Consider the following 27,305-nt stretch of genomic DNA (forward strand, 5'->3'; position numbering starts at 1 on the left):
TTGGCTCTGGGACTAATTACCCTGGTTTAGAGGAGGAGATGAATCGAGGCTTATCCTTGTTTGCAATATTCCGAAAAGAAATGCGAAGGAAGGTTTCTAATAAAACTCATTTATTTGTTATAAAGAAAATAAAACACCTCACTAACTAAGAAAAGTTAATTGTTACATTTTTGAAAGTAATTCTTGCCGGCTATGTCAGCCGGACCTTGCTGGAAAGAGAACAAAGGAAAGAGTGTGAGAAGCAAGTGAAGGAATGTGGGTGGATACGGAAACACGTAGCTTACTGATAAGAAGTTGGCAAAGCTACGGAGAGTCTGACAGTCCAGAAATAATGAGCTCAGCTGGTAAATAAAATAACGCAGTGACACCCCAAGGTGTGGCTATCTCCTCGCATGCATTGTATCTGTATGTTCTGGATATAGTCCCACCCAGTATTTTGTTTTTGGCCATAAATAAAATCTGGTTTTTTTGCAAACCTCCTCTTGAGTCTCTCTCTTTGGCATTCTGTGGACTCAAGTATATTTTGGGACCTTACACCACCCAGTCACATGACCACCAATCCACACCCAGTCACATGACCACCAAGCCACGCCCACCAAATAAGCCACGCCCACAGAACCGGTAGTAAAAAAATTTGGAACCCACCACTGCCAGGTACCATGTGGTGAGTTCCTTTGCTAGATGGGTAGAGGGGCTAATCCTATCATGTCCCAAAGGCCGCGTCCGAATCCCAACATCCTGGAGCTGAAGGTGGGGGGGGGAGGTGCAGAGAGTTGCAGGAAGCTGCTTTGTCTTTAAAAACATGTTTCTCCTTTTCTCATCCAGGGAAACACAATATTCTGCCTTTCCAATACTTCCCCAATTTTTTCATTCCTCCAGGAGAGGAGTGAGTGCTAACTCCCTTCACCACCATAAGAACAGGCGTGACTAACATGCTAATTTCCGAGGGAAAAGGGACAAAATGAGAAAGTTTCCGGCACACGCGACGCTTGGGGTTGAATCCCGAAGAAGCCTTGGCATCTTTTGCAGGGGGCGGAGTCCGCTTCGCATCTTTGCCCACAGCCGAGTGGGAGGAGTCGGAGTACAAGAGCGACGGCTGCGCCACGGACTGCCTGCTGGGCTATGGGGATGAACGCAACTGCGCTGGTTTCTGCTTTCCTGGGTTGCTGGATAGCGACCCTCCTGCTGCTGAAATGGCGGAGGAAGCGGCAGGTCCAGGACACGATAGCGAAGGCGAGGAGCCGGCGGGAGGGCGCCTTGCAGCAAATGGGAAGAGCCGCACAGCGCTTCCAAGAGCAGGTCAGGGGAGAAGCCGCCCCCCTCTCACTCCCACCATTAGCTCTGCCACTCCGAGGACTGTGCAATGAGCAGACCATCCGCACGTTCACAGCCGTAGGGAGAAGCAAGGGGGCGGGGGGGGGGTCGTAAGAGTTTCGAAATGGGGAGATTTCCCTTTCTTCTAAAGCTTGTAGTCTTTTCTAAAGGAACGAAGCTCCTTAGTTACGTTTTTTCATTCCACACTTAAGGGAAATCGTTCATCTGGAAATAGATGGTTATCCTGGTTGGTGCAAACGGTGCAGACTTGAATAGGTCAATGAGATTCGACCAAATCCAGGTTTCTGGTTCTCACAGGAAGGTTCGGTGGGGCAAATAGGTTGAGCCTCAGCAGGCTTGTGTGCCACTCTGCGATTTGATGCTATGTTTAGCAAGACTGCTGGAAGGCAGCGAATAACTGAAAGAGAAGTCGAGTATCTGGATTCTGGAGGTTTAAAGTTGTTTCTCTGTGAATTCAGTTTGACTATTCTGACTTGCTGGAGATCAGTATATTAAAGGCAGGTGAGGTGGAGAAATTGGAAGGTTTTGATATGCACATGTTTGTCAAGTATATTTTTATTTTTTTTGTTCGATTTATATGGGCACCTGTCTCAAACTGATGATTGGGTGGGTGGGTGGGTAACTGCTTAAAACGAGATTAAAATAAATATACCAAAATGGTAAATAATGTATGTGGGCTTGTCTAATAAAACAATTCTATTTTGTAGTTTATCTGATCAGAATCTTAGTCACAGGATGCATAATTAGAAACATGCCATGCTTGTATATTTCATCATACCCTCAAGGATTTATCTTGAGTAAAAGGTTGTTTCATTTTCATAATTAAAATGAAGAAATTCGAAAGCAACCCTTGTGAAGTGACTTGTGTTAACCCATTCAACAGTGTACGCTTGCATATTTATATTGCAAAAGTTCTAAATGTTTGTAGATAGATTATATATGTATCTAAAAGAAGCATTGTTTTATTATACTTGGGGATTTTTTCTCTTTCAGAATCCAAATCACCAACCAGAACCTATTTTATCACTGAGTTTGCATGAACTCTGTCAGAAACTTGGGGATGGTTCACTCACACCTGAGACTGTTTTCTACACCTATGTGGATAAGGTGAGGCATCATTCCCTAAGCTAACAAAAATGAGAAATAGGTGTAGGATAGGTTTATTATGATTTTCCTGAGGATCCATAAACATTTTTTAAAAAGTAGATTTGAAAATTGTTTTAGGGATCTGCATTTTTCTTGTGGGTCACATATTTCTATGGCATCTTCTTTCTTTTGCTTTTATAAGAGTCCCAATAATGTTAGCAAATTTTATCTCTCTTGCATAGAAAGCATTGTGTCAGTGTAGCAATAAATTTCATAAACAGATTCTCTGGCTAATTATTCAGAAAAAAACCCCACTCATTGAGTTCAGTGGTTAATACTCCAAGGTAGGTGTATATCGTTTGTTTCCCAAAAAAAAGCCAACATCAGATAATCTTTTCAAGAAATAAATAATTTGATAATAAATACATAGAAGTGGAATTTCTAGTAAGGAAGAAGAAACTGGCCTATACCAGAAATAGATCCAAAGTAGCAATATCTATCTACCTGTCCTTCAGCAGAGTGAAACCTAGTTTTAATATTTGGATGGGAGACAAATAGGAAAACTTAGGGCCGTAAGCTAGTTTGGCAAGTTGAAAAAATATCCTGGAAGAAAACAGTAGTAAGATTCCATATTGTTACTAAAAGCAGCTATTAAATGTGATTGTGAAGCATTAAGAGCTGACCCTGATTCAAAGACTCATTCAGTTAGTTTTTCCTCAGCCACTTGACCATAAGAGGGAAGTGTGAAGCAAGAATTATAGTCTTTTTTTTTTAACCCTCTAGGACTGCTGGGTGAAAATTTTTACCCAGGAATATTCAGAACCTACTTAGCTTCTACACTGAGGCACACCAGTCTTTAGATATGAAAATCATTGGCATTGAACAATAAGGCCCATGTAGAAGAGAATTGGTTACCGTTTTGAGAAAAAGAAAAGGGTAACACAATTCACAAGAGAAAATAAAGAGGTAGAGGAACCAATTGTTTTTAGACATGGGGTAGTTTAGTAGAGCAGATAGACTTGCCTTCAAGTTTCTATTTTTTTCTCCTCTTGTAAAGGTAGGCTTTGTTTCACAGGAGAAATAAAGATGCTGTCTTTCCCTGCTTTTTCTAGGCCTTGAAAGTGACTGCAGATGTTAACTGCATAGTCAATTACATAGCAGAGAATGGATCCCAGCTTCCGCGTATGAACAGTGAAGGGAAAAAAGGCTTGCTCTATGGAGTTCCCGTCAGCATAAAGGATTCCATTAACTGCAAGGTATAGCTGGGGTGGGCCTTGGGTGGGTATGCAGAGCTTTCGTGTGGCCAAAGAACAGGTGGATGTGCAACTCCATTATATAATAAGGAGCATCTTGGCTTTGGATTTGAATTGCTTCTAGCAGGTGCCTATACATCACTGGTGTCAAACTCGCCACTTCACATTGCCATCACGTGATGTATCACGACATTTTTTTCCCTTCGCGGAGCTGTGATGGGCATGGCCTGCGCATAACGCATCCAGGTCGCGGGCCGCCAGTTTGATACCCCTGGTGTACATGTTAGTTAATATGAGATCATTTTTTCATCTGCCTGTATCTAATAGCTCAAGTCACTTAATGCTGAGCCCTGCTCTCTTTTATAAAATCTTTATTTTATTTATTTATTTGTTACATTTTTATGTTGCCCATCTCCCCTCTAAGATAACTCTGAGCAGCTTAAACCCTTTCTAAGAGGGCCTGGAGCAGGGTGATAGGTGAGCCTATAAACTGTAATGCACAAGTTGTTTTTTTAATTCCAATTGTTGGTTTCCTGTATGGCTTTAAGATAGTGTTTAATTTGTGAGTGATACCTTGAATGATTTTGCAATTAGGTAACATAAGTGACCTCTGACTTTTTCCAGTAAAGAAGTAATTATACAATAACCTCTCTCTAATGAATAATACCAATGCTTAAAAAGCATTATAAAACTAATACTCAACATACAAAAAATACAATAGTCATAATATAGTCTTCACTTAATTTTTGTCTAACTTATCATAAACGGACAAATTTGAATAAAATTAAGTTTCAGTATTTTTCTAGTCATATCAAATCTTGTGCTCAAAACTCAGTCAAAATCTGATTTTTGTCCTTGTCTTGTAAGAAATCTAACAGTGGTCTCCAAGCTGCAAGAAAGTTAGTCAAGTTGTTTTTTTCTAATTAAAGCAGTTAACTTCACCATCTAGCTAGTTCCATTAATTTCAAAGACTAATCTTGAAATGTGGATATGTGCTCCTCTTTCCATCTTTGTATAGCAACCTTGCAGCCAATGTCATACATAAGAACCAAGCCCCATGTTTTCTTCCCACCTGTTTATCTGCCATCCCTAAAGGCTTGTGGTTTTTTGAAATATAATTTAAATCAGAAGCCGTGGTTTAAAAACCACAGTGTCTTGCATCGTATAACTTACTAACCTGAAGGCCAGACAAAGAATAATTGATGGAAACTGACCAAGGAGAGATTCAACCTAGAAATGAGGAGGAATTTTCTGACAGTGAGAACAATCAACCAATGGAACCCCTTGTCTTTGGAAGTTGTGGGAGCTTCATCACTTGAGACTTTCAAGAAACGATTGGACTGCCATTTGACAGAAATGGTGTGGGGCCGTGATGAAGAACCTATGGCACGCGTGCCACAAATGGGCACGTCAGCTCAGTTCTGGCGGCCAGCTGATTTTCGGGCCTTCTGGGCCTACCAGAAGTAGGGAAACAGGCTGTTTCCTGCCTCCAGAGGGCCTGGGGGATGGGGAAGGCCCATTTTTCTTTCTTACCTGCTCCAGAACCTCTCTATGCCTCTGTGGAGGATGAAAACAGCCTTTCCCACTCCCTCAGAGGCCCTCCGGAGGCCTGAAAGGGGCCATTTCCCAACTCCAGGTGGGACAGGAAGTGATGTTTTTTGCTGTCCCCAGCCTTCAGAGACTCGTAGAAAGGCTGTTTTCGCCCTTCCCAGATGCATAGAGAGGATCTGGAGCCAAGTAAGAAAGAAAAATGGGCGTGCCAGGCCATTGCGTGCCAGGAGTGGGGGGGGGAGGGGGTTGTGCTCACATGCGCAGGGCAGGTTGCATAGAATTATGGGTGTGGGCACACATGCGCGTGAACCTCCCCCCGCACTCCCTCTCCTGGCACGCAGTGGCAAAAAGGTTAGCCATCACTGGTATAGGGTCTCCTGCTTGAGCGGGGGGGTTGGACTAGATGACCCTTCTAACTCTGTTAATCTGTTAATTAATTAAAACCAAACTGGCCTAGCGTGATGTATACATTCAGTTATACTGTTAATTAATGTAGTTTACTTTGGGCAGTTCTTATGCTGTTCAGGATTTCAGGGAGAAATTTTCTATCAAGAATTCATCCTTGGACCTTCTGTAGGATAATAATCTTAATGTTCCACAGGGAAACTAATAAATACATTAACAATTTATTGCTGCTTTTTAACATCTTAAACCCAGCATTACTGAACAATGTCTGATGTTTCTACAGGGAACCTGAATTTCCTTTTCATCTTTATATCTTTTTCCTCATCACAGGGCGATGATAGTACTTTGGGCTTTGCAAAGCGTCTTTTCCAGCCAGCAGCAGAAGACGCTGTTGTAGTGCAGGTGTTGAAACATCAAGGAGCGATTCCATTTGTAAAAACAAATATTCCCCAATCTCTGCTGAGGTAAATCATGTAAATTTTTTTGCCATTGTCTATGTTTTGATTTTTATATACAGGTAATCTTTGATTTAAGACTATCCATTCAGTGATCTTTGGAATTTACAGCGGCACTGAAGGAAGGGATTTATGACCAAGTAAATCATTTGAAGTTACCTCTGTTGCAGTGCTCTTTGGTCTTGTGATCAAAGTTCAGGTGTTTGGCAGCTCACCTGCATTTACAGTCACAGGAGAGTTTCACCTCTTTCCCACCTTCCCTGTCTTCCCCCTCCCTTTTGGGCTCCTGACCCCCTAGCTGAGCTTTGCCATCTTCTTCCTCCTGCTGCTGACCAAGTATGCTGCTACATGCACTCCTGGGTTTCACTTACGGTCACTCACTCGCACAATCCTGATCAGTAGCTACTCTCAAATCACCTTCACCTGAACATTGAAGCACATCACGTTCTTTGGAATACAGGGAGACCCAGTGAATTTAAAATAAGAGTAAAAAAAGTTTTGGTAACAAGCTCTTTCTCTCTTATACACATGCATGCCTACACACCTACACCACCTACACATGTCCTCCTCAACTAGACTGCCAGGCACTAGCTGGAGGGATGGAAGCCACCAAGTCTTGGATCCAAAGACAAAGAGTGGGAGGGTTTCAGGGCCCCTTTTGTCCCCCAAAGTCCTTGCTTTGTTGATTAACAAATTGGCAGCTACTTTTGCCTTGTTGACTTACAAGTCTGGTACCTGTTGATGGCACTTGGAGGCAGGGGAGAGGAGCATTTCCATGTAGTGAGGCTCAACTTGTTTTCCTGGTTCAGGTAACATTCTTTTATTACCTTAAAAATTTCAATTCTTTTAGACAAAATTCCTAGCTTTTTGTCCACCCTGCTTCAGCCTTAGATAGATTTTTTTTAGGCTTTTCTACATTGTGGTGACTACTTGAAAAGAAAAAGAAATCCTTATAAAGAGTCATAGTGTAAATACCGTTGTTTTGGGTTAAGATTAATCAAGAGATACAGTATCATTTTGTAAAAAGGCTAATTGAATCATATTCTTAGATCCCTAAATGGAAGAACTATTAGGAAAATATTTGGAACTATTCCGAAACCAATTGCTGACAATATTCTTTGTCTTTTCAGTTATGACTGCAGCAATCCGATCTTTGGATCAACAGTGCATCCTCTGGATCCCACAAAGAGCCCTGGTGGATCATCAGGAGGAGAAGGAGCTCTTATTAAAAGTGGAGGATCCATTCTGGGCATTGGCACAGATATAGCAGGCAGCATTCGTATCCCAAGTGCCTTTTGCGGAATTTGTGGTTTAAAACCCACTAGCAACAGAATTAGGTTGTATACAAACCCTAGTCTTTAAACTACAGTGTTTAAAATATTGTGGATTATTTCTCTCAGATTCCTGATCTATTCCTGATCTATTATAACTTTATATTGCTTCCTGGTCTACTATAACTATTATCAGAGTTGCCAAGAAAGGTGGAATTAATAATTAATTCAAATAGTGAAAATTAATCAAGAGATAATTGACTAGGTTAAATCTTCTTTCATTCAAACTTTGTAGAATTGCTTTTTACATCTACAGTCTTATGTCCACTTCAAGTGAATTCTGTTTAACATATGAAATAGACTGTCCAGGTTTACCCTGCTGTACCCTAATCAACCTAGTAGTTCCTGCCTGCCAACCTAGCAGTTACCCTCCCATCTAGCAGTTTGAAAGCACGTAAAAAGTGTAAGTAGAACAATAGGGACCAGCTTTGGTGGGAAAGTAATAGTGTTCCGTGGGCCTTTGGCATTTAGTCATAACGGCCACATGACCACAGAGACATCTTCGGACAGCGCTGGCTCTTCAGCTTTGAAACGAGATGAGCACCGCCCCCTAGAGTCGGGAACAACTAGCACATATGTGCGAAGGGAACCTTTACCTTTACCCTAATCAAAAAGTTGTGAACTTCCAAGGTTTATCAGTTATGTTTTAATCAGTGGGGCAGTATATAAGTGCTATTGCTATTGCTAGTCTAATATCTTAGCTATTTTAGTGCGTATAAACTAACCCTGTTCAACTAGGTAAACCAGAAATGTTCTCAACATGTCATCTGTGTTAAGTGCTGAAATGAGTTCCCCTTTAGAATGTAAAGAAAGAGGAATTGATGTTGAAAATTGGGAATCTTGACAGCTTTGCTAAAACTACTCTTTTTATGTCTCTATAGCAAAAAAGGAATTGTTCCATGTGTCGCCGGTCAGAAAGGAGGTAAGTTACTATTATTTGATTAGATAAATGGGAATTTGCTTCAAGTGAATAAGTTATCCTCTGACATTCTTGTTCTCCCAAAAACAGTTTCATCAATTTACAAAGTAAATTACAATACAAAGTAGATTTTGAAAATGTGGGCAGCTGGCAGCTTTTCAAAAAAGTATGAACTCAGCTTAATGACTTAATGCCAGTAAAAACCATTCTCTGTTCCGTGAATGTTTTATTGTCACTTTGTCTTTTAAAAGAAAACGTTTTCGAAATTAGCAATGGGGTATTGTAACAAGAACTTACCAGAAAAGGATTTGAGAATGTTGCTAGCTGTTTCCTAGAATAGGGTATTTTTTAATTGATTTATATGGCTGCCCAACTTGCAAATTGTGACTCTGGGTGATTTACAAAGGATTACAAGTCATTCTTTCTGAAAAGTAGGGAATGAATTGACTCTTGAGGAATTAATTGCTTTTTGGTGAGCTTCAGTGGTTGAAACCTTCCTCTCAGAATTTCCCGTGTCCTAAAAAGCTACTCTTAAATGCTTTCTGTTTACTTGTTTCTTCCAGCTTATGTTGGTTTGGGACCAATGGCAAGGGATGTTGAGAGCCTTGCCCTTTGCCTGAAGGCTCTCTTGTGCAAGAAAATGTTCCATCTGGATCCCATGGTGCCACCTCTTCCTTTCAACGAGCAAGTAAGATCAGTGATCCTACTAACCATGCAGAGATCTTCAAATCAGAAGATTTGAATTTGAATAATTGGAGAAAACAGGGGTGCCCTTGCCACAATCATTACTACTCCCTTAAAGATGCTGTGGCTTTTCCAGGGCTCCTATAATAATGGCATCATCCCAGAAAAATAACCCCAAACATACATACATGGTTGGAAAAAATGATAAAGCAACATATAGATTTAAAACCAGAAATATTTTTGTTGGGTTTTACCGGATAAGTATAACAAGGGGAATACATATTTGATTTTACATGCACTAACTGCAGTTAGAATTATATTTGCGCAACAATGGAAAAGTGAAGAGATCCCTACAGATGAAAATGTGAAAAAAAAAATACTAAAATGTACAGAAAAGGATAGACTAACGCTTACAATTAAGGAAAACATAGAAACAATACTTTTTTACATAGGACTTATTTTATTAATGGTTAGCTAATAAAAAACAGAAGTTAGAAACATGGAAATATAAGAAAAGGACTAATGATACAAGGGAGGTTTGTTAAAATGGATAAGCTATTATTATTATTATTATTATTATTATTATTATTATTATTATTATTATTGAGGAACTAATACCAATATAATGAACATTGTTGTAAACACTTTGATTATTATTTCCTAAGACTATTTGCACCCAGACAACACACTGTTTAACTGAAAATGGAATTTTTATGTTATAAAATAAAATAAAAAATATTCAAAAAAATAAAAATAACCCTGCATGGGAGTACTCATGTACTTCTGAGTAGATAGCCCATACAAGGCCAACTTATGATGATGTATCATAAAGGAATTGTTTTTCACGTTTATAAGTGGAATGAAATCTCTTCGGGTGTGGGAACAGACAAATACAGTAATAATCCACTAGATATAATATATATATGTATATTAGCACATTGATCTTATACAATACCCTTTTATGTCTTTTATGCAGAAAATGGAGTCTCTTAACCACCACCGTATTTGCTTTACAACAACTGCAAAAGAAAAATTGTAAAATTGGGCGCAGTCACATGTTGACTCACTTAATGACAACATGACTTAAGACCATAATTCCAAGCTCAATTATTATAAATCGAGGATTATCTGTATCTCAAAATTCAATTTGGTCTGTCCCTTTTGTCTCTCAGCTTCAAAAAAATAATACTGAAATGTGTCATGTCTCACCTGGGAAAACGCATTGTATGTTTGCCCACAGGAAAAGGATATTTAAAGGACTATCTTGTTTTTTTCCCCTTTTGAACCTGTGTTAGTGTGCTCAGGCGTTGATGTCCTGGGAAAACATTTCATGATTTGATCCTGTTCTTCAGAACTGTTGCCTAAGGAACTTTATTGGCTTAAGCACCCTTGCCTGCTTGCCTCTGGAGTTAAGCTGATATTTATACCAGAAGATAAAGAACTTGAGTGATTGAGAAATGGATGTTTCTGTAGCTAATGTAGTGCTGATTTATTGAATGTGGTGTCCTGCTTTTAAGGCATCTACTATGATTAATTATTTTGAAATTTTCTCTTGTTCTAGGTTTATACCAGCTCTGCACCCCTCAGAATAGGATATCACGTGACTGATTCCTATAGTATGCCAAGCCCTTCCATGACCCGGGCTGTGCTGGAAACCAAGGAGCTTCTGGAAATAAATGGCCATGTGGTATGTATACTTATTAGGGGAGAGGGAGATATGTGTTGGACCAAAGGGATGTCTGTTTCAGAAGGCAACATCAGTAAGCGTAAGAGATTTTTGTGGAGGGTGCAACGGCAGAGAAAGAGCAAAACTTCACATAAGTGTTATTTGGGCTTTCCCTCCCTTCGTACTAACTCCGCTGCACTACCTGTTACCAATAAAGGGTGGAGTTTCATGCAAAAACAGCTTGGCTAATTTTGATATTGAGTATTTCAATACTGTATTCTGGTTCACTTTGCCTTCATCTCTGTAATTTGCTGATTAATTATTTATTATGCTAGTTTTGTTGTCCGCCATACAGAGTTTTAAAAAATTGATTGGATTTGCTTAATGCAGGAGAGCCTTTATATATAGGATGGCCCTCAGGTTGTTTCCAAGTGGTAGTTACCGTATTTTCCGGCGTATAAAACGACTTTTTAACACATGAAAATCTTCTCAAAAGTCGGGGGTCGTCTTATATGCCGGGTGTCGTTCTCCTGTAACCAGGCAGACCAGCCCGAAAGGCTCTGACGAGCCTTAAATGGCTCTGGCAATCCAAGCTCTGACGATCTGCTAATCAGGCAACTCAGCTGGGATCGCGAGAGACATGGAGAAGGAAGAAACTTTTCTCCTTTCATATGGCTCTGGCGATCCAAGCTCTGACGATCTGCTAATCAGGCAACTCAGCTGGGATCGCCAGAGCCATGGAGAAGGAAAAAAGTTTTCCCCCTCCAGCTTGCTTACCTTAGCTGCTAGTCGCAATGCTTTCCTTGCTTCGCTTGCCTGAATCCATTCCATCAGCAAGCCACTCCCTGCCTGCAATCAAGCAGGCAGGGAGTTGTGGACTTCAACTCCCAGAATTCCTCAGCCAGCAAAACAAAGCTGGCTGAGGAATTCTGGGAGTTGAAGTCTACAAGTCTTAAAATTGCCAAGGTTGGAGACCCTGTTCTATTGGGTAAGTTTTTTTCCCCTTTGGGATCTTTAAAAAAATAGTTAATTGGGATTTTTTTTAGTTGTTCTTTTTTAGACCTAGCCATTTAAAGTTTAGGAAGTTTTAAATTTAGCTTTCATATAAAAATAAAAATAAAATAAAATAATATTTGTGCAGCTTTCTGAGATTTAGTGTGTTTTTGTAGTGTTTCACTCTAACTACACAAACACACAAAATCTCACAAAGCTGTATGTGGAATTTTGTGTGTGTAAAGTGTGACAGTTGGGTTTTTGTGCTTTTTGTGAGGTTCCTGCTTGTTGCAGGGGCCATTTTGGGTCTAGCACAGCTGCTTTTACATTGTGGGTGAGCCAGTTGATGTTTTTTAATTTTTATTTGGTGTGCGTTGGAAGAGGGGTAGTCTTATACGGCGAGTATAGCCCAAACCCTATATTTTAACAGGAAAATTCGGGGGTCGTCTTATACGCCTAGTCGTCTTATACGCCGGAAAATACGGTAGTTACACAGGTCTGCCATTTGTATTGACTTTTAGTAGAGTTGTGCAAACCTTTCCCCAAGTGTAAGATTGAATCATATGCAAATGAATGCATTTTTATCATTTAGAGCAACGTTTGCGAACTTGGCAACATTAAGATGTATAGACTTCAACTCCCGTTGTTAGCATGCTGGGGAATTTTACACATCTTAAAATAGCCAAGTTTGAAAAAAGATTGGTTTAGAGAATTGGTTTTTTTTTTCCCTCAGTCATGTTTCTGACCGTAGATATTTCCCCCAATTTTTTTTTTTAAAAAAACACCTTTTATTGTAAATATTCTTCCATTTCTTTTTAGTTGGTCCCCTTTAAGCCGCCTCACATAGTCCATTTTATGACCCACTTAGTTCCTGCATCGTTTTTTGGTGACGGTGGTGCCACTTTACTGCAGTCTTTGTAAGTATTGCATTTTCTATACTCTGAAGTGTATATGTGAGGAAATAAGAAGAATAGAAGGCTTATTTTGTGAATGTGATTCAACCCCCCCCCCCTTTTATTTCCTTCTGTTTCCAATTATTTTCGATAGGTGGAGAGACAGGGCTTTAATTTCTGTGATGCTGAAAGCTGCTATGAATGAAACATTTGGGACTAGTGAACTTCAGCTGTTTGAATCTAATTCTGCTGGAAGCTTTATTTTTATTATAGATCTAAGATACTACAGATAGTCCTCACTTAGTGACCAAAATTATAACTGGCAACTCCATCACTAAGCGCCACCATTGCTAAATTGGAAAATCAAATTACCATGATGATCTTATGTCTCTTCACATTTGTCACACAGCAATCATTAAGGGAGACATCAGGAGACTTTGACTTGCAATTTTACTCCTACTTTATCTTGTTGGAAGCCAGTTGTACAACAGTGAATGATGATCATAAGACCGTATGTCCCTGCAATGATCATAACTGCGAAGAGTGGTCGAAAAGTGGGGGGTTTCCTTTCACTCTTGCAACTTCTAACATTTGCTACACAAGGCAATTGGTAAATGATGACCGCCTGTATATGTGTATGTGAAGGGATGTAAGACTATATAAAAAAGCTTTCTGCAGTAATAGAGGCAGGAAAGGATTTCAATATTTAGTGCCTCTAGTCCCAATATTCCAGGATTGTTGTCAGGTTAAAAATTAAAAGCTAGAACAAGATACATTACTTTGAATTCTTGTATGATATTTATGTATCGGGGCAACACATCAATATAGGTGAGAGGCTTAAATCAGGCAATGAAATTTCAAATGGAATATTGCTGCCTGTGTAAGACAAATCTGAATGGATGGATAGAGAGAGGAGCGCATTAGGTGGAAGTTTTGGGCAACATTTTTATTTATTTATTAGATACATTCAGGTGGTCCTCAACTTACAACCAGTTGTTTAATGGTTGTTTGAAGTTACAATGGCACTGAAAAAAGTGACCACTGACCATTTTTCACACTTACAACCGTTGCAGCATCCCTGTAGTCACGTGATCAAAATTTGGACGCTTGACAACTGGCATGTGTTTATCACAATTGCAGTGTCCCGGGGCCATGTGATCACTTCTGACAAACAAAATCAATAGAGATTGGATGGATTTGCATATCATTTTAACCCATAATATATAGTAGCATATTTGATTTTGGGTTAGTGTGTTAGATGTACTGAGCTGCTATAGCTTATATTTATACTAGGATCTGACAGAACACTAGGATATTACGGTTGAACTTCCCAAACAGCTCTTGATAAAAGTGCTTCATTCAAAACCTTTGTGGAAATTTAGAGGTAATGAGAGAAGAGGTCCTTCTATATATCAGTAATTGGTTAAAAAAATTTTAGGATGAAGGTTAGAATAAATGGATAGCTTATACAATGGAAAGAAGTAAGATTCTACATAAATCCTGCTTCTACCAAGCACTCAGATTGCAATCATGTGACTGCGGGGTGATAGTGCAACATTTTGTGATGGCTTTATTGGCCATAAAGCACCCTTTTCAAAACCATCTGTAATTCCAGACTGTCCTTAAACAGTTTTGACTCAAGGACTACCTATACATCTGATGTAGTAGGATTTTTCTCTTGGTTTTTACAGATTAATCAGAATTATTAATCAGAACATGGCAAAAAGACATTTCTGGATGCCAGTAGTGCTAGCTGATGCCTGAAATTGGAAGATAACTTCCATTTTGAAAATTATTTTAGCATTTTATTTATGGGCTTGGATTTTCCTGGTTGCCTTTCAGTGAAGGCGAACCTGTAGATCCGAATCTAAGAATTAACGTACTGATGATAAAATTACCTTATTGGATTCGAAGAGGCCTATCCTGGATTGTAAGACCAATAGTAAGTAATATCTCTGGAACAGGGTTTCCCAATCTATGTTCAGTTATCTGTACCTGTGTTATTGTGTGCTCTAATGTGACATGGCACTCTCGCACAAACTTCATATACCTTTCACTCCCTCAAACATTTCATCCCTATTAGTATGAATTAAATTCAGTATAGCTGACCCACTAGTTCCCTGCTCCACATTTGGATGACAGAGTAGTCACATCAGGAACCTGTTTGATCTCCCAGTCACTGCAGTTTGTCTCTCAGTTTTCATGGGCCATGAGGGACTGGATCTATGGGTCTCCATAGTCCTAGTGTGTGATTTTAACCACCATTCTACACCAACTGTAAATATTCTAGCTTTGGCATTCTCATAATTAATATAATGGCTATATATTAAAGTGATGTAGGGTATATCAGGCTGTACTGAAACAACTGTGCCACCTTTAACTTCAACCTTCCAAATGGGTTGGGACCAGTAGTGAAATTCAAAAATTTTCCCTACTGGTTCTGTGGGTGTGGCATGGTGGGGGGGGGTGTCATGTGATGTCCTGCGTGGCCAACTTTTTTTTTTTACTTTTTAAAGCATTTTTTTACTAAAAACAATTTTTAAAAAGTTCCGTCAATCAGCTGTGAGAATCAGCTGTGCCCGCGATCGTCGGAACCTTATTTTTACTTTTTAAAGGATTTTTTCACTACTGGTTCTGGTGAACCGGTAGCATTTTTTGCTAATGGTTCGGGCAAACCGGCTCGAACCGGTAGCATTTCACCCCTTGTTGAGACTATTGTTCTCCAGCCAGGAAAGGCTAAAGAAGTAAATTTGGGCTTCTTGGGCTAGTTATGTTTCATTCTAAGTTTTTGGTGAAGTATAACATTAAAGAGTCTTTACCACTTATTTTTACATCAACCCCTATTGGGCATTTTTCATTTATTTTTCCTTAGGCTATTCGTCAGTCAAGAAATATGAGCAACCTGCAAGAAAGGTAAATATTTTTGGTGGGAGATTAAGGCCTTCATCTCTTCATATTGCCTTTGTAGTATGCGAGTTGATTTTTTGCTTCCTGATTTTATAGTTCCTGTTTGGATGGAATTAGTGATGAATATGCTTTTAACCAAGCAAAAATGATTGCATCTGAAGTAAGGTTTTCCAGCAGTAGTTTAGTATAAAACAAGGACCTATGAGTTGCGTTTTGCATGTGATCCCAAAGAACTATGGTATAACGGTAGAGTACCAATGTTAGAGACTATGTATCTGCAGAACTAGCTACAATGGATTGCTCCCATCTATCCCAAAATTAAAACTACATTTTATTTCTTAAATCTTGTAACAGCTATGGGGTGTCACAGAATAATTTAACATTATTTTGAATCTCTTTTTAGCACTTGGAACAGGGGTGAAATCTTCTTACCTTCCCTAAAGGTTAGGAAGTGCGCACTCCGTGCATGTGAGCTCACTCCGCGCATGTGTGTCATGTGCGATTTTGAACCCTCTGCATCTGCGCAAAGCCTTCTGCGCATGCGCAGAGGGTAAAAAACAGGTTACTTCCTCGTTACAACCAGGAAGCAACGATGTCCAGGTTGGTGGGCAGAGCCTTGTGCTGCCGCCGCTACCGGTTCTGCAAACCACGCCCTGCTGCTGCTCCCGGTTCACCTGAACCAGTGTGAACCAGTAGTATTTCACCCCTGACTTGGAACATTCAGTAGGTTTCTGTGTATTCATTTTAATTGTGCTCTGATATAGTGAATACTAGAAATGTTCTTAAAATTATAAAGACTCCACAATATACTGTTTTTTAATTGTGCTTTATTAAATTTCTGTAAAGAATTATACACACACACACACACACACACACACACAAAAACCCACACAATTAGAAATAAAATTGTTGTTGCTGGTGGTGAAATTGTGTCCGACCCATCACGACTCCATGGACAACGTTCCTTCAGGCCTTCCTGTCCTCTACCCATCCTCTGGAGTCCATTTAAGCTCATACCTACTGTTTCCGTGACTCCATCCAGTCACCTCGTTCCCTGTCGTCCCCTTCTTCTTTTGCCCTCAATCTTTCACAGCATTAGGCTGTTCTCCAGTGAGTCCTTCCTTCTCATTAGGTGGCCAAAGTATTTGAGTTTCATCTTCAGGATCTGGCCTTCTAAAGACCAATCAGGGTTGATCTCCTCTAGGACTGATCAGTTTGATCACCTTGAAGTCCAAGGGACTCGCAGCAGTCTCTTCCAGCAGAATGGAATGGAATAGAATTCTTTATTGGCCAAGTGTGATTGGACATACAAGGAATTTGTCTTGGTGCATATACTCTCAGTGTACATAAAAGAAAAGATACATTCGTCAAGAATTGTAAGGTACAACACGTAATGATAGTCATAGGGTACAAATAAGCAATCAAATCATATTAGGAAATAGTCAATATAAATCGTAAGGATACCAGCAACAAGATTATAGTCATACAGTCATAAGTAGGAGGAGATGGGCGATAGGAATGATGACAAGATTAATAGTAGTGTAGACTTAGTAAATAGTTTGACAGTGTTGAGGGAATTATTTGTTTAGCAGAGTGATGGCGTTCGGAAAAAAATTGTTCTTGTGTCTAGTTGTTCTGGTGTGCAGCGCTCTATAGCGTCGTTTTGAGGGTAGGAGTTGAAACAGTTTATGTCCAGGATGTGAGGGATCTGTAAATATTTTTACAGCCCTCTTTTTGACTTGTGCAGTGTACAGGTCCTCAGTGGAAGGCAGGTTGGTAGTAATTGTTTTTTCTGCAGTTCTAATTATCCTCTGAAGTCTGTGTCTGTCTTGTTGGGTTGCAGAACCAAACCAGACAGTTATAGAGGTGCAGATGACAGACTCAATAATTCCTTTATAAACTGTATCAGCAGCTCTTTGGGCAGTTTGAGCTTTCTGAGTTGGCGCAGAAAGAACATTCTTTGTTGTGCTTTTTGATGACATTTTTGATGTTAGGTGTCCATTTTTGGTCTTGAGATATGGTAGAACTTAGAAATTTGAAGGTGTCTACTGTTGATACTGTGTTGTCTAGTATTGTAAGAGGTGGTAGTATGGAAGGGTTTCTCCGAAAGTCTACCACCATTTCTACGGTTTTGAGTGTGTTCAGTTCCAGATTGTTCCAGTCGCACCATGAGGTTAGTTGTTCAACCTCCCATCTGTATGCAGATTCATCATTGTCTCGAATGAGATCGATCACTGTTATGTCATCTATAAACTTCAGTAGTTTAACAGATGGATTGTTTGAGATGTAGTCATTGGTATATAGAGAGAACTGGAGAGAGCACACAGCCTTGGGGGACCCCTGTGCTAATTGTACAGGTATCTGAAGTGATATGCTTAGCTTCACCTGCTGCTTCCTGTCTGTTAGGAAGCTTATGATCCACTTACAAGTGTGTTCAGGTACCGCTAGCTGGTTTAGCTTAGTTAGAAGAATGTCTGGAATGATGGTGTTGAATGCTGAACTAAAGTCTACAATGAGGAACCTTGCGTAGGTCTTTGGAGATTCAAGATGTTGTAGGATGTAGTGCAGAGACATATTAACAGCATCATCTGTTGATCTATTTGCCCGGTATGCAAATTGCAGGGATCTAACAGCGGATCCGTGATGGTTTTCAAGTGGGACAGCACTAGCCTTTCAAAGATTTTCATAACTACAGATGTTAGAGCAACTAGTTTGTAGTCATTCAGTTCCTTGATGGTGGGCTTCTTTGGCACTGGGATGATAGTAGAGCATTTGAAGCAAGAAGGAACATAGCACAATCTATAGCGATTTATTGAAGATTTGGGTGAAGATGGGGGCCAATTGGTCAGCACGTACTTTTAAGCAAGAAGGAGTTATCTTGTCTGGACCTGTATATAGTTATTCCCTACTTTTCTCTACTTTCTTCAATTTACCGTATTTTCCAGCGTATAAGACGACCCCCGAATTTTCCTGTTAAAATATAGGGTTTGCGCTATACTCGCCATATAAGACTACCCCTCTTCCAACGCACACCAGATAAAAATTAAAAAACAGCAACTGGCTCACCCACATTGTAAAAGTAGCTGTGCTAGACCCAAAATGGCTCCTGAAACAAGCAGGAACCTCACACAGCCACAAAAAGCCCAAAAACAACTTTCACATTTTACACACACACAACACAACACAACACAACTGGCTCACCCACAATGTAAAAGCAGCTGTGCTAGACCCAAAATGGCCCCTGCAACAAGCAGGAACCTCACACAGCCACAAAAAGCCCAAAAACCCAACTTTCACACTTTACACACACAAAATTCCACATACAGCTTTGTGAGATTTTGTGTGTTTGTGTAGTTAGAGTGAAACACTACAAAAACACACTAAATCTCAGAAAGCTGCACAAATATTATTTTATTTTATTTTATTTTTATTTTTATATGAAAGCTAAATTTAAAACTTCCTAAACTTTAAATGGCTAGGTCTAAAAAAGAACAACTAAATAAAACCCCAATTAACTATTTTTTTTAAAGATCCCAAAGGGGAAAAAAACTTACCCAATAGAACAGGGGTCTCCAACCTTGGCAACTTTAAGACTTGTAAACTTCAACTCCCAGGATTCCTCAGCCAGCTTTGTTTTGCTGGCTGAGGAATTCTGGGAGTTGAAGTCCACAACTCCCTGCCTGCTTGATTGCAGGCAGGGAGTGGCTTGTTGATGGAATGGACTCAGGCAAGCGAAGCAAGGCAAGCAGCTAAGGTAAGCAAGCGGGAGGGGGAAATCTTTTTTCCTTCTCCATCGCTCTGGTGATTCCGGCTGAGTTGCCTGATTAGCAGATCGTCAGAGCTTGGATCGCCAGAGCCATTTAAGGCTCATCAGAGCCTTTCGGGCTGGTCTGCCTGGTTACAGGAGAACGACACCCGGCATATAAGACGACCCCCGACTTTTGAGAAGATTTTCATGTGTTAAAAAGTCGTCTTATACGCCGGAAAATACGGTAAGCCTAAATTTTGCAACGAGATGCTTATGAACTGAGCCACAGTCAGCTCCTGGTCTTGTTTTTATTGACTTTCATATAGAGCTCCATCTTTGGCTGCAAATACATAGTCAATCTGATTTCTGTATTGACTGTCTGGTGATGTCCATGTCTAGAGTCGTCTCTTGGGTTGTTGGAAAAGAGTGTTTGCTATGACCATCGTATTCTCTTGACAAAATTCTATCAGCCTGTTCCCTGCTTCGTTTTGTACTCCAAGGCCAAACTTGCCTGTTATTCTGGTTATCTTTTGGCTTCCTGCTTTAGCATTCCAATCGACCTGCACTTTAGCATTCCAATAGTCCTGGACTACTGTGATATTGAATGGTTTGCCTTGGATTCCAACTGAGATCATTCTGTCATTTTGAGGACTGTATCCCAGTATTGCTTTTCCTTATTGACTACTAGCTGATTACCTAGCGTTGCACGGGTATTTATCCCAATCTTGTATTAGACAGGAAAAGGAATGAATTATATCTTTAGTGTCAAATCAAAGCAATTTTATTTACAGGGTTTTAAAAGTATAAGCACAGATTACAAATTATAAAGTAAAATATTATTCAAATTAAGTATAATATTAAGTTAAGATAAAACTTGATTATAAACAACATTTTTAATTTCAGTTCCAGGATCAAGAATAAATAAATTCTGTAGTGAACCCACCCTTGAGCAAGCAACATAAAGTTATTTGTGGGAAAAACATGATGATCTCAAATCCACTTCACAGTACTTAATAGACTTTCCCTGTGACTTATTGATCGTGATTGAAAACGCAAGTCTCAATTTTTTTTCAAAAATTTTTCAAATTTTTTTCCAGCAAGTAGATCATCTGCGTACCAAGTTTGGTTAAAATTGCTCAAGGCGTGTCAGAGTTACACTGGAACACACACACACACACACACACACACACACACACACACACACACAGAGAGAGAGAGAGAGAGAGAGAGAGAGAGAGAGAAGTTTAGGGTTGTCTTACCCCACCAGTATTTTTTTCCAGAGAGTAAGTCATCTGTGTAGCAAGTTTGGTTAAAATTGCTCTAGCCATTCCAGAATTATCCTGGATCGTATATACATACATACATACATACATACATACATCCTTTTATAGATAGATAGATAGATAGATAGATAGATAGATAGATAGATAGATAGATAGATAGATAGATAGATAGATAGATAGATAGAAGATGAAAGCTACTCCATTTCTTCTGAGAGATTCTTGCCCACAGTAATATACCCGATGGTCATCTGAATTAAATTCACCCATTCCTGTCCATTTTAGTTCGCTGATTCCTTAGATATTGATGTTCAGTCTTGTCATCTCTTGTTGATCACGTCTAGCTTGCCTTGATTCACGGATCTTACATTCCAGGTTCCTATGGAGAAAAAATCTTTACAGCATCGGACTTTCCTTTCACCACCAGATGCATCCACATCCACATGCATCTACATGCATCCATGTAGAAACAAAGCTAGACATAGTCTTTTTTGCCATTATCCAATTCCATTAATTTTACCACTCGTAATATACTGTTAAAGCCAACAGTTTTAGTCAGCACCTGTTTTGATCAGATGCATGTTCCTTTGACATTTCCTAAAATATTTTTTGTACTTTTTGTACTTTCATACATTTTTTTGTATGTTGTCGCTTTCAAATACCATTTCTTTTGACTTTATAGGCTAAATATAGGCTGGAGGAGAGCATTGTGGGTTGGGAATGCTACTTAATCCATTCTTAGTATGACTTTTTCCAGTCATTCCCCTTCTTATTCCAAATTACAGGAAGAAATGATTTGGGCTAATAATAATAAAAAATCACACACACACACACACACACACACACAAAGTATAGGAAGATTTTTTTTAAAAAAAATAAATTTTCTTTCTACTGATGCTTTTTACAAATATTTCTTGATCTACATATTAATGATCTCAGCAACCATTGGTTTATTTTGCCAAAGTTAATGTGATAACTATACTACCATTAATATACAAAATGTTTCTCTAGTCTTGTGCCCAGTTAGACTTTCAATTCCATTCTGCCCAGAGGAATTAAGTCAGCATAGCTGTATAGCACCAGGTTGGGGTAAGCTGTTACAGACAATGAACATAGGCAGCCAATTCCATGCATCTGCAGTTCATATATTTTCTTTGACTTTTTAGGTCTGTAAAAGAACTCTGGAAATGTCACTCGGAAATTGAGGTAATTTTTTTTTTATCTTTCCAAACTGCATAAACACCTAGAAGCAAACAAAGTAATAACCAAAAGCCAACCTGGGTTTGTCAAAAACAGATCATGCCAGACTAATCTTATTGCATTCTTTGACAAAGTGACAAAATTAGTGGACCAGAGGAATACAGTCGATATAATTTACTTGGACTTCAGTAATGCATTTGATAGACGATAACCTACTGCTAGATAAAGTAGAAAAATGTGGGTTAGACAGCATCACCACCAGATGGATTCGTAACTGGCTGACCAACCACACTCAACGTGTAGTCCTCAATGGAACTGCATCTACATGGAGGGAAGCATGCAGTGGAGGACGCAAGGCTCTGTTTTAGGCCTAGTACTCCTCAACATCTTCATCAATGATTTGGACAAGGGGATAGTTGGGAACTCATCAGATTTTCAGATAACACCAAGCTAGCAGTAGTAGCCAACACTCCAGAAGATAGGCTTAAGATACAGAAGGATCGTGACAGACTTGAACATTGGGCGCTATCTAACAAAATGAAATTCAATGGTGAAAAAAGTAAGGTTCTACATTTAGGCAAGAAAAACAAAATGCACAGGTACAGTATATGTGGTATCTCGCTCAATAGTAGTAACTGTGAGAGGGATCTTGGAGTCCAATGGACAGCCATTTAAATATGAGCCAGCAGTGTGCAGCAGCTGCCAAAAAAGCCAACACAGTTCTAGGCTGCATAAACAAAGATAGAATCAAGATCGCATGAAGTGTTAATACCACTTTATAATGCCTTGGTAAGGCTGCACTTGGAATACTGCATCCAGTTTTGGTGGCCACGATGTGAAAAATGTGGCCTCCTCTGCACCAAGAGTGCAGAGGAGCAACAAAGATGATTAGGGGACTGGAGGCTAAAACATATGAAGAATGGCTGCAGGAACTGGGTGTATCTAGTTTAATGAAAAGAAGGACTAGGGGTGAGATGATAGCAGTGTTCCAATATCTCAGGAGCTGCCACAAAGAAGAGGGAGTCAAGCTATTCTCCAAAGCACCTGAGGGCAGGACAAGAAGCAATGGGTGGAAACTGATCAAGGAGAGAAGCAACCTAGAAGTAAGAAGAAATTTCCTGACAGTTAAAACAATCAGTGGAACAACCTGCCTCCAGAAGTTGTGAATACTCCAACATTGGAAGATTTTAAGAATATATTGGACAGCCATTTGTCTGAAGTGGTGTAGGGTTTCCTGCCTAAGCAAGGGGTTGGACTAGAAGACCTCCAAGGTCCCTTCCAATTCTGTTATTCTGAGTCTTTTACTGTGGGGATGAGGAGAAAAAGACCAGACTCTGGTTATTTTCAGAAGGGCAGTTTGGGATGAGGTAGGATTTTTGCTTCTAAGGTCCTCAATTAACAGTTCAAATCTAAGGATTACATTTTAAAACAGTCTCATTCAAGAGCTGAAAGAAGAAAAATACATCCATGCCTAATTCCCAGGAGACTGGATTCATATTGTTCATTCATAAAATAGTTGCTCAAAGAATAGCAAGTCAGAAGCCCACCTTTGCTGAGCTATCTGTCTTCTTGCTCCTACCATATGCCGGCTGTATTTTTTGGATGCCAGGTTTATACATTGAAAAATAAAGGTAGCCCTGATATGTAAATTGATCTCTTATCATTAGGAATATTGCAGAGAATTCACTGAAGAATGGAAAAGGCTGGAACTGGATGTGCTGCTTTGTCCTGCTATAGGTCCTGCTTTTAAGAGTGGGTTCCCTGGAAAACTAACAGGTAATTTTTAAAAAACTTGGAAAACCAAGTTTTAAAAAGCACGTTGGTATTCTTTAGACCCCATGTAGTGTCCTACTCCTATTCAACCAGATGTGAGTAAATCCTAGGGCTGTGATGTGCTTTGAGGTTGGGCAAAAAGTTCATGGGATAATGCAGGGTGGTTCAACTATGGTGCTTGTTTGCAACTCTTTGAACCAAATACACTTTTTCTATGGCTGCACTGTCCCTAAGAAAAGAGGTGGCTGCTTTAAAGAGCTTGCACTTTTGAATCTGAAGCACTGCACAACCCTAATATACTCTTGTTATGGATCTTGCCACATTGCATGCATAGTTCCAACCTGGCTTATAAGCAAAAGAGTTCACATTGGCATGTTTCATGTTGATGTTAAACATCTTACCTCATTAACAATTCATAAGAGGCAAATATATAGCTATTTTTTAAAATGTCTGCCTAGTTCTCTGTACACTTAGACAAAAACCTTCATCTGGGGATGACCAAATCATTCCTTGTGGAATCATAATGTTCTATCTTGCTTTTCCATCAGTTAAGAGCCAATTTAAAGGATGATGGGTGGCAGTTTTCCTTCAGTCAGCCTTCACAAACTAGTACACATTCATTCTTTTGAGAACATGAAACTTTCTGTGTCTGTTTTTAGTTGCTTGAGATCGGCTTCAGTTTTTCCAAATCATGTTCTCATATGTAGATTGGGGAGGAGATATATGTGATTAGAATTATGAAGTACTGTCTTCCTTGTGCTATTAATCACTGCAAGTTGCTCAAGAGAGCTGATAGCCATTTAATTTCCCTTCTGTTTTTTATCTATACAGAGGTCATTAGTAATACTATATTATATAACTACTTGGACTTCCCTGCTGGAGTAGTACCAGTTACAACAGTGACAAAGGAGGACGAAGAGGAGCTAAAGAGTTTCAAAGGACACTACAATGATTTGGGGGACAAACTCTTTGCAAAGGTACTTGGAATTGCTTCATGACAGTGCCCAGCAGCATTAACGGGTAATCCTTGAGATACGACCATAGTGGAGCCTGTCCATTATGGTCGCAGGTCATGATGGCCATGAAGCGAGATGGCCTCATTTAACCCCCACACCCTGATCTCCCTGATGCAGCTATTAAACAAAAAGGCAAGTTATTAAGTGGAGCATAGTGTGCTTTAGATATAGGGAAGAGCCTTAGAGACCTGCCCTGGCCTCTCCAACCCTGCCTGAGACACCATCTTTGTGTGACTACAAGGAATTGTGAGCAAGCTGAAAATGGCAATTCCTTCTGAAGGGCAGCCATGTGGCCTGTCCTCTTTCCCCAGCATGAGGCTCAGAGCTCTTTGAAAGGTAAGGGTGTGATGGATGACAGGCGTGTGGGGAGTAGTCCCAAGGCCTTCATGGTCCCAGTGGAACAGGATGGGGGGGGGGGGGAGGGAGAGAGAGAGAGTGAGAGAGATGGGGGAATCCTGTAGTGTCCTTTCTGTCAGTCGTAAGGGCTAAGGACTGTCGGGTTGCTGCAGCATCCGCAAGTTCGAAAGGGGGTTGTAAGGAGCTTTCAGGAGGTCTGTTGTAACTTCAAATGGCCATTAAATGACCATTCGTACCTCGAGGACTATCTGTATTTGACACTTGCTGTAAAAAAGCTGCTTTCTTTATTCTGTCCTTGTAGGCAGTGAAAGAGTCTGTGGGGCTCCCTGTGGCTGTCCAATGTGTGGCTTTGCCGTGGCAAGAAGAGCTCTGTCTCCGGTTCATGAAAGAAGTGGAGAAGCTAAGCAGAGAAAAATCAAGGAAACAATGATATGATATCATAGGAAGCAAAATGGAATTCTCCCATACTAACCATTGTCTCTGGAGACTGATTTAGTTTATACAACTAGGGGAGGTCACTATGGATGAATTTTTTGAGAAATTGTAAGGGGAACAATAATTATAGGGCTGAGCTGCCCACATTTAAATACTTTCCATTAAAATATTCAGTGCCATTCCAGCCCAATAGATATAAAAAATTACCAGGTCTAAAATAATGAAGTTGAGGTTTTTAACATGCTTTTGGAATCAGAGTGTCTGTGGATGGAGCAGATAGGAAACATTTGAAGAATTGATTTTCCCTGGCAATTATGCACATGAATGGACAGAAAAGTCAGACATCTGATTGTGTACTTGGGTGTGATATTATTCCAATGCAACGTATTAATAAAAGTAAAATTTCCCTAATCATCCCTGGGCAGAGGTGAGAGTATGTTTGTCAGTTATTCAGCAACTTAGCAATATATTAATCTTCAAGTGGTTTCAAGTGGTTTTAAATTTGAAAATGAATAACTCTTGGCATCAATTAAGACAGGCTGAAGTCCATGCATTCTTTTTCCAGGACCAGTTTTTTAGGTTCCTAAAGCTCATTACAATTCAACTAAATGTATTTGCTCAGTTTGATACGTTTGCCGCTAATACAACATTCTTTTTTGGAATTACAACGTTTTGTGAACCAATGGCATGTTTTTTATCACAATTACAAATATCTCTGATCTATCCCTTTATTTTTGCTTAGCTTTAATTCTCTAGATCCTCTATTTATTTCCATACTGTATAGAGAAAGGATATGTTCAATATTTATACAACGAAGTTTCCTCCCAGTTTTACATCTCTATAGTAAGCCCTTATCTCTTCTTCAGCTCCTATCTGACATGTTTCTGCCCAATTTTCAGTTTCCCTTCATTCAACATATTGGAGGCCTATAAAGACAAATTGCAATGTGAATAAATAATCCCTATTTATTAGATTATATAGCCTTTCTTTCTCTCGAAACACAAAACAGTATATATACAGTATATATATATATATACAGCATTTCTGTTGTTTTCTTATAACAACTCTTTTGAGGTAGATTGAGTTGAGAGGTAGTGATCACCCAGTAATGGGATGCAGTTGAATCCAGTCCTTGTGTTTGTGATCCATTGGAACACCCAAATCCACACTATATGCATTATTTCCAAGTCAAGTGATCCAAATAATATCTATCCTCCCCTCCTTTCATCCATCCATCCATGCAGGCCTTGACATTTCCCCATGATGCCAGAAATCACTGGACAAACAATGTTGCAATGCATGGTACTTTTGCCAATATTGGATGCCAAAAGAATTTGTAGTACTACTGAAAAAAGTCACGTTTTTTCATTGATCCTTCTCAATTGATAGTGTGCCATTGCATAATACACTAAGAAGTCTTTATCTGAATTTCCAACTTCTCGGGAGCGTTAGATATAATACTATATCACAGTTATTCTAAGGGGTTGTACTAAAGAAGAGGGAGTCAACCTATTCTCTAAAGCACCTGAAGGCAGGACAAGAAGCAATGGCTGGAAACTAATCGAGAAGCAATCTAGAACTAAGAAAAAAATTCCTAACAATGAGAACAATAAACCAGTGGAATGGCTTCCTGCCAGAAGTTGTGGGTGCTTCAGCACTAGAGGTTTTGAAGAATTGAGCAGCTATTTGTCCAGATTGGTATAGGGCAGGGGACTGGCCCTGCCCCTGTCCAGTTTAATGAAGGGAAAAAAGTCCTGATAACGTCACATGACGCCACTGTGACGATGTGAGTTTGACACCCCTGGTATAGGGTCTCCAGCCTGAGCAGGGGGTTAGATTAGAAGACCAATTTATTTTATTATTTATTTTATTTTATTGAATTTGTATACCACCCTACTCCCAAAGGACTCAGGACGGTGAACAGCCAAATAAAATACATATAATACAAATGTTAAAAAACCATTTAAAATAAAATTAAATAATTGGCCCGGAAAACGAATTTAAAACACCCCAAATTC

At 39.6% G+C, this 27,305-nt stretch overlaps 1 protein-coding gene across 1 annotated transcript; it reads left to right on the forward strand.

The window, feature by feature from the left end:
- Positions 1 to 882: 882 nt before the first annotated feature.
- Positions 883 to 25,698, forward strand: LOC148114608 (fatty-acid amide hydrolase 1-like). The gene is made up of 15 exons (XM_087889701.1): positions 883 to 1,299; positions 2,329 to 2,442; positions 3,534 to 3,677; positions 5,961 to 6,094; positions 7,216 to 7,422; positions 8,298 to 8,338; positions 8,899 to 9,023; positions 10,581 to 10,706; positions 12,498 to 12,595; positions 14,414 to 14,513; positions 15,444 to 15,484; positions 21,673 to 21,712; positions 23,374 to 23,482; positions 24,311 to 24,456; positions 25,154 to 25,698. The coding sequence occupies exons 1-15, from the start codon at positions 1,123 to 1,125 to the stop codon at positions 25,280 to 25,282; spliced, it is 1,731 nt and encodes a 576-aa protein (XP_087745827.1). The 5' UTR covers positions 883 to 1,122; the 3' UTR covers positions 25,283 to 25,698.
- Positions 25,699 to 27,305: the final 1,607 nt, after the last annotated feature.

The sequence above is a fragment of the Pantherophis guttatus genome, chromosome 3, assembly GCF_059756535.1.
Source record: "Pantherophis guttatus breed Tessera chromosome 3, ASM5975653v1, whole genome shotgun sequence".
Taxonomy (NCBI): Eukaryota; Metazoa; Chordata; class Lepidosauria; order Squamata; family Colubridae; genus Pantherophis; species Pantherophis guttatus.

Bases quoted from the DNA above. Each gene is read 5' to 3' on its own strand.
- LOC148114608 (XM_087889701.1), top strand. From the start codon at position 1,123: ATGGGGATGAACGCAACTGCGCTGGTTTCTGCTTTCCTGGGTTGCTGG. The intron at 21,713-23,373 runs GTAATTTTTTTT...TCTTATCATTAG, and splicing joins AATGTCACTCGGAAATTGAG to GAATATTGCAGAGAATTCAC. The intron at 24,457-25,153 runs GTACTTGGAATT...CTGTCCTTGTAG, and splicing joins GGGACAAACTCTTTGCAAAG to GCAGTGAAAGAGTCTGTGGG.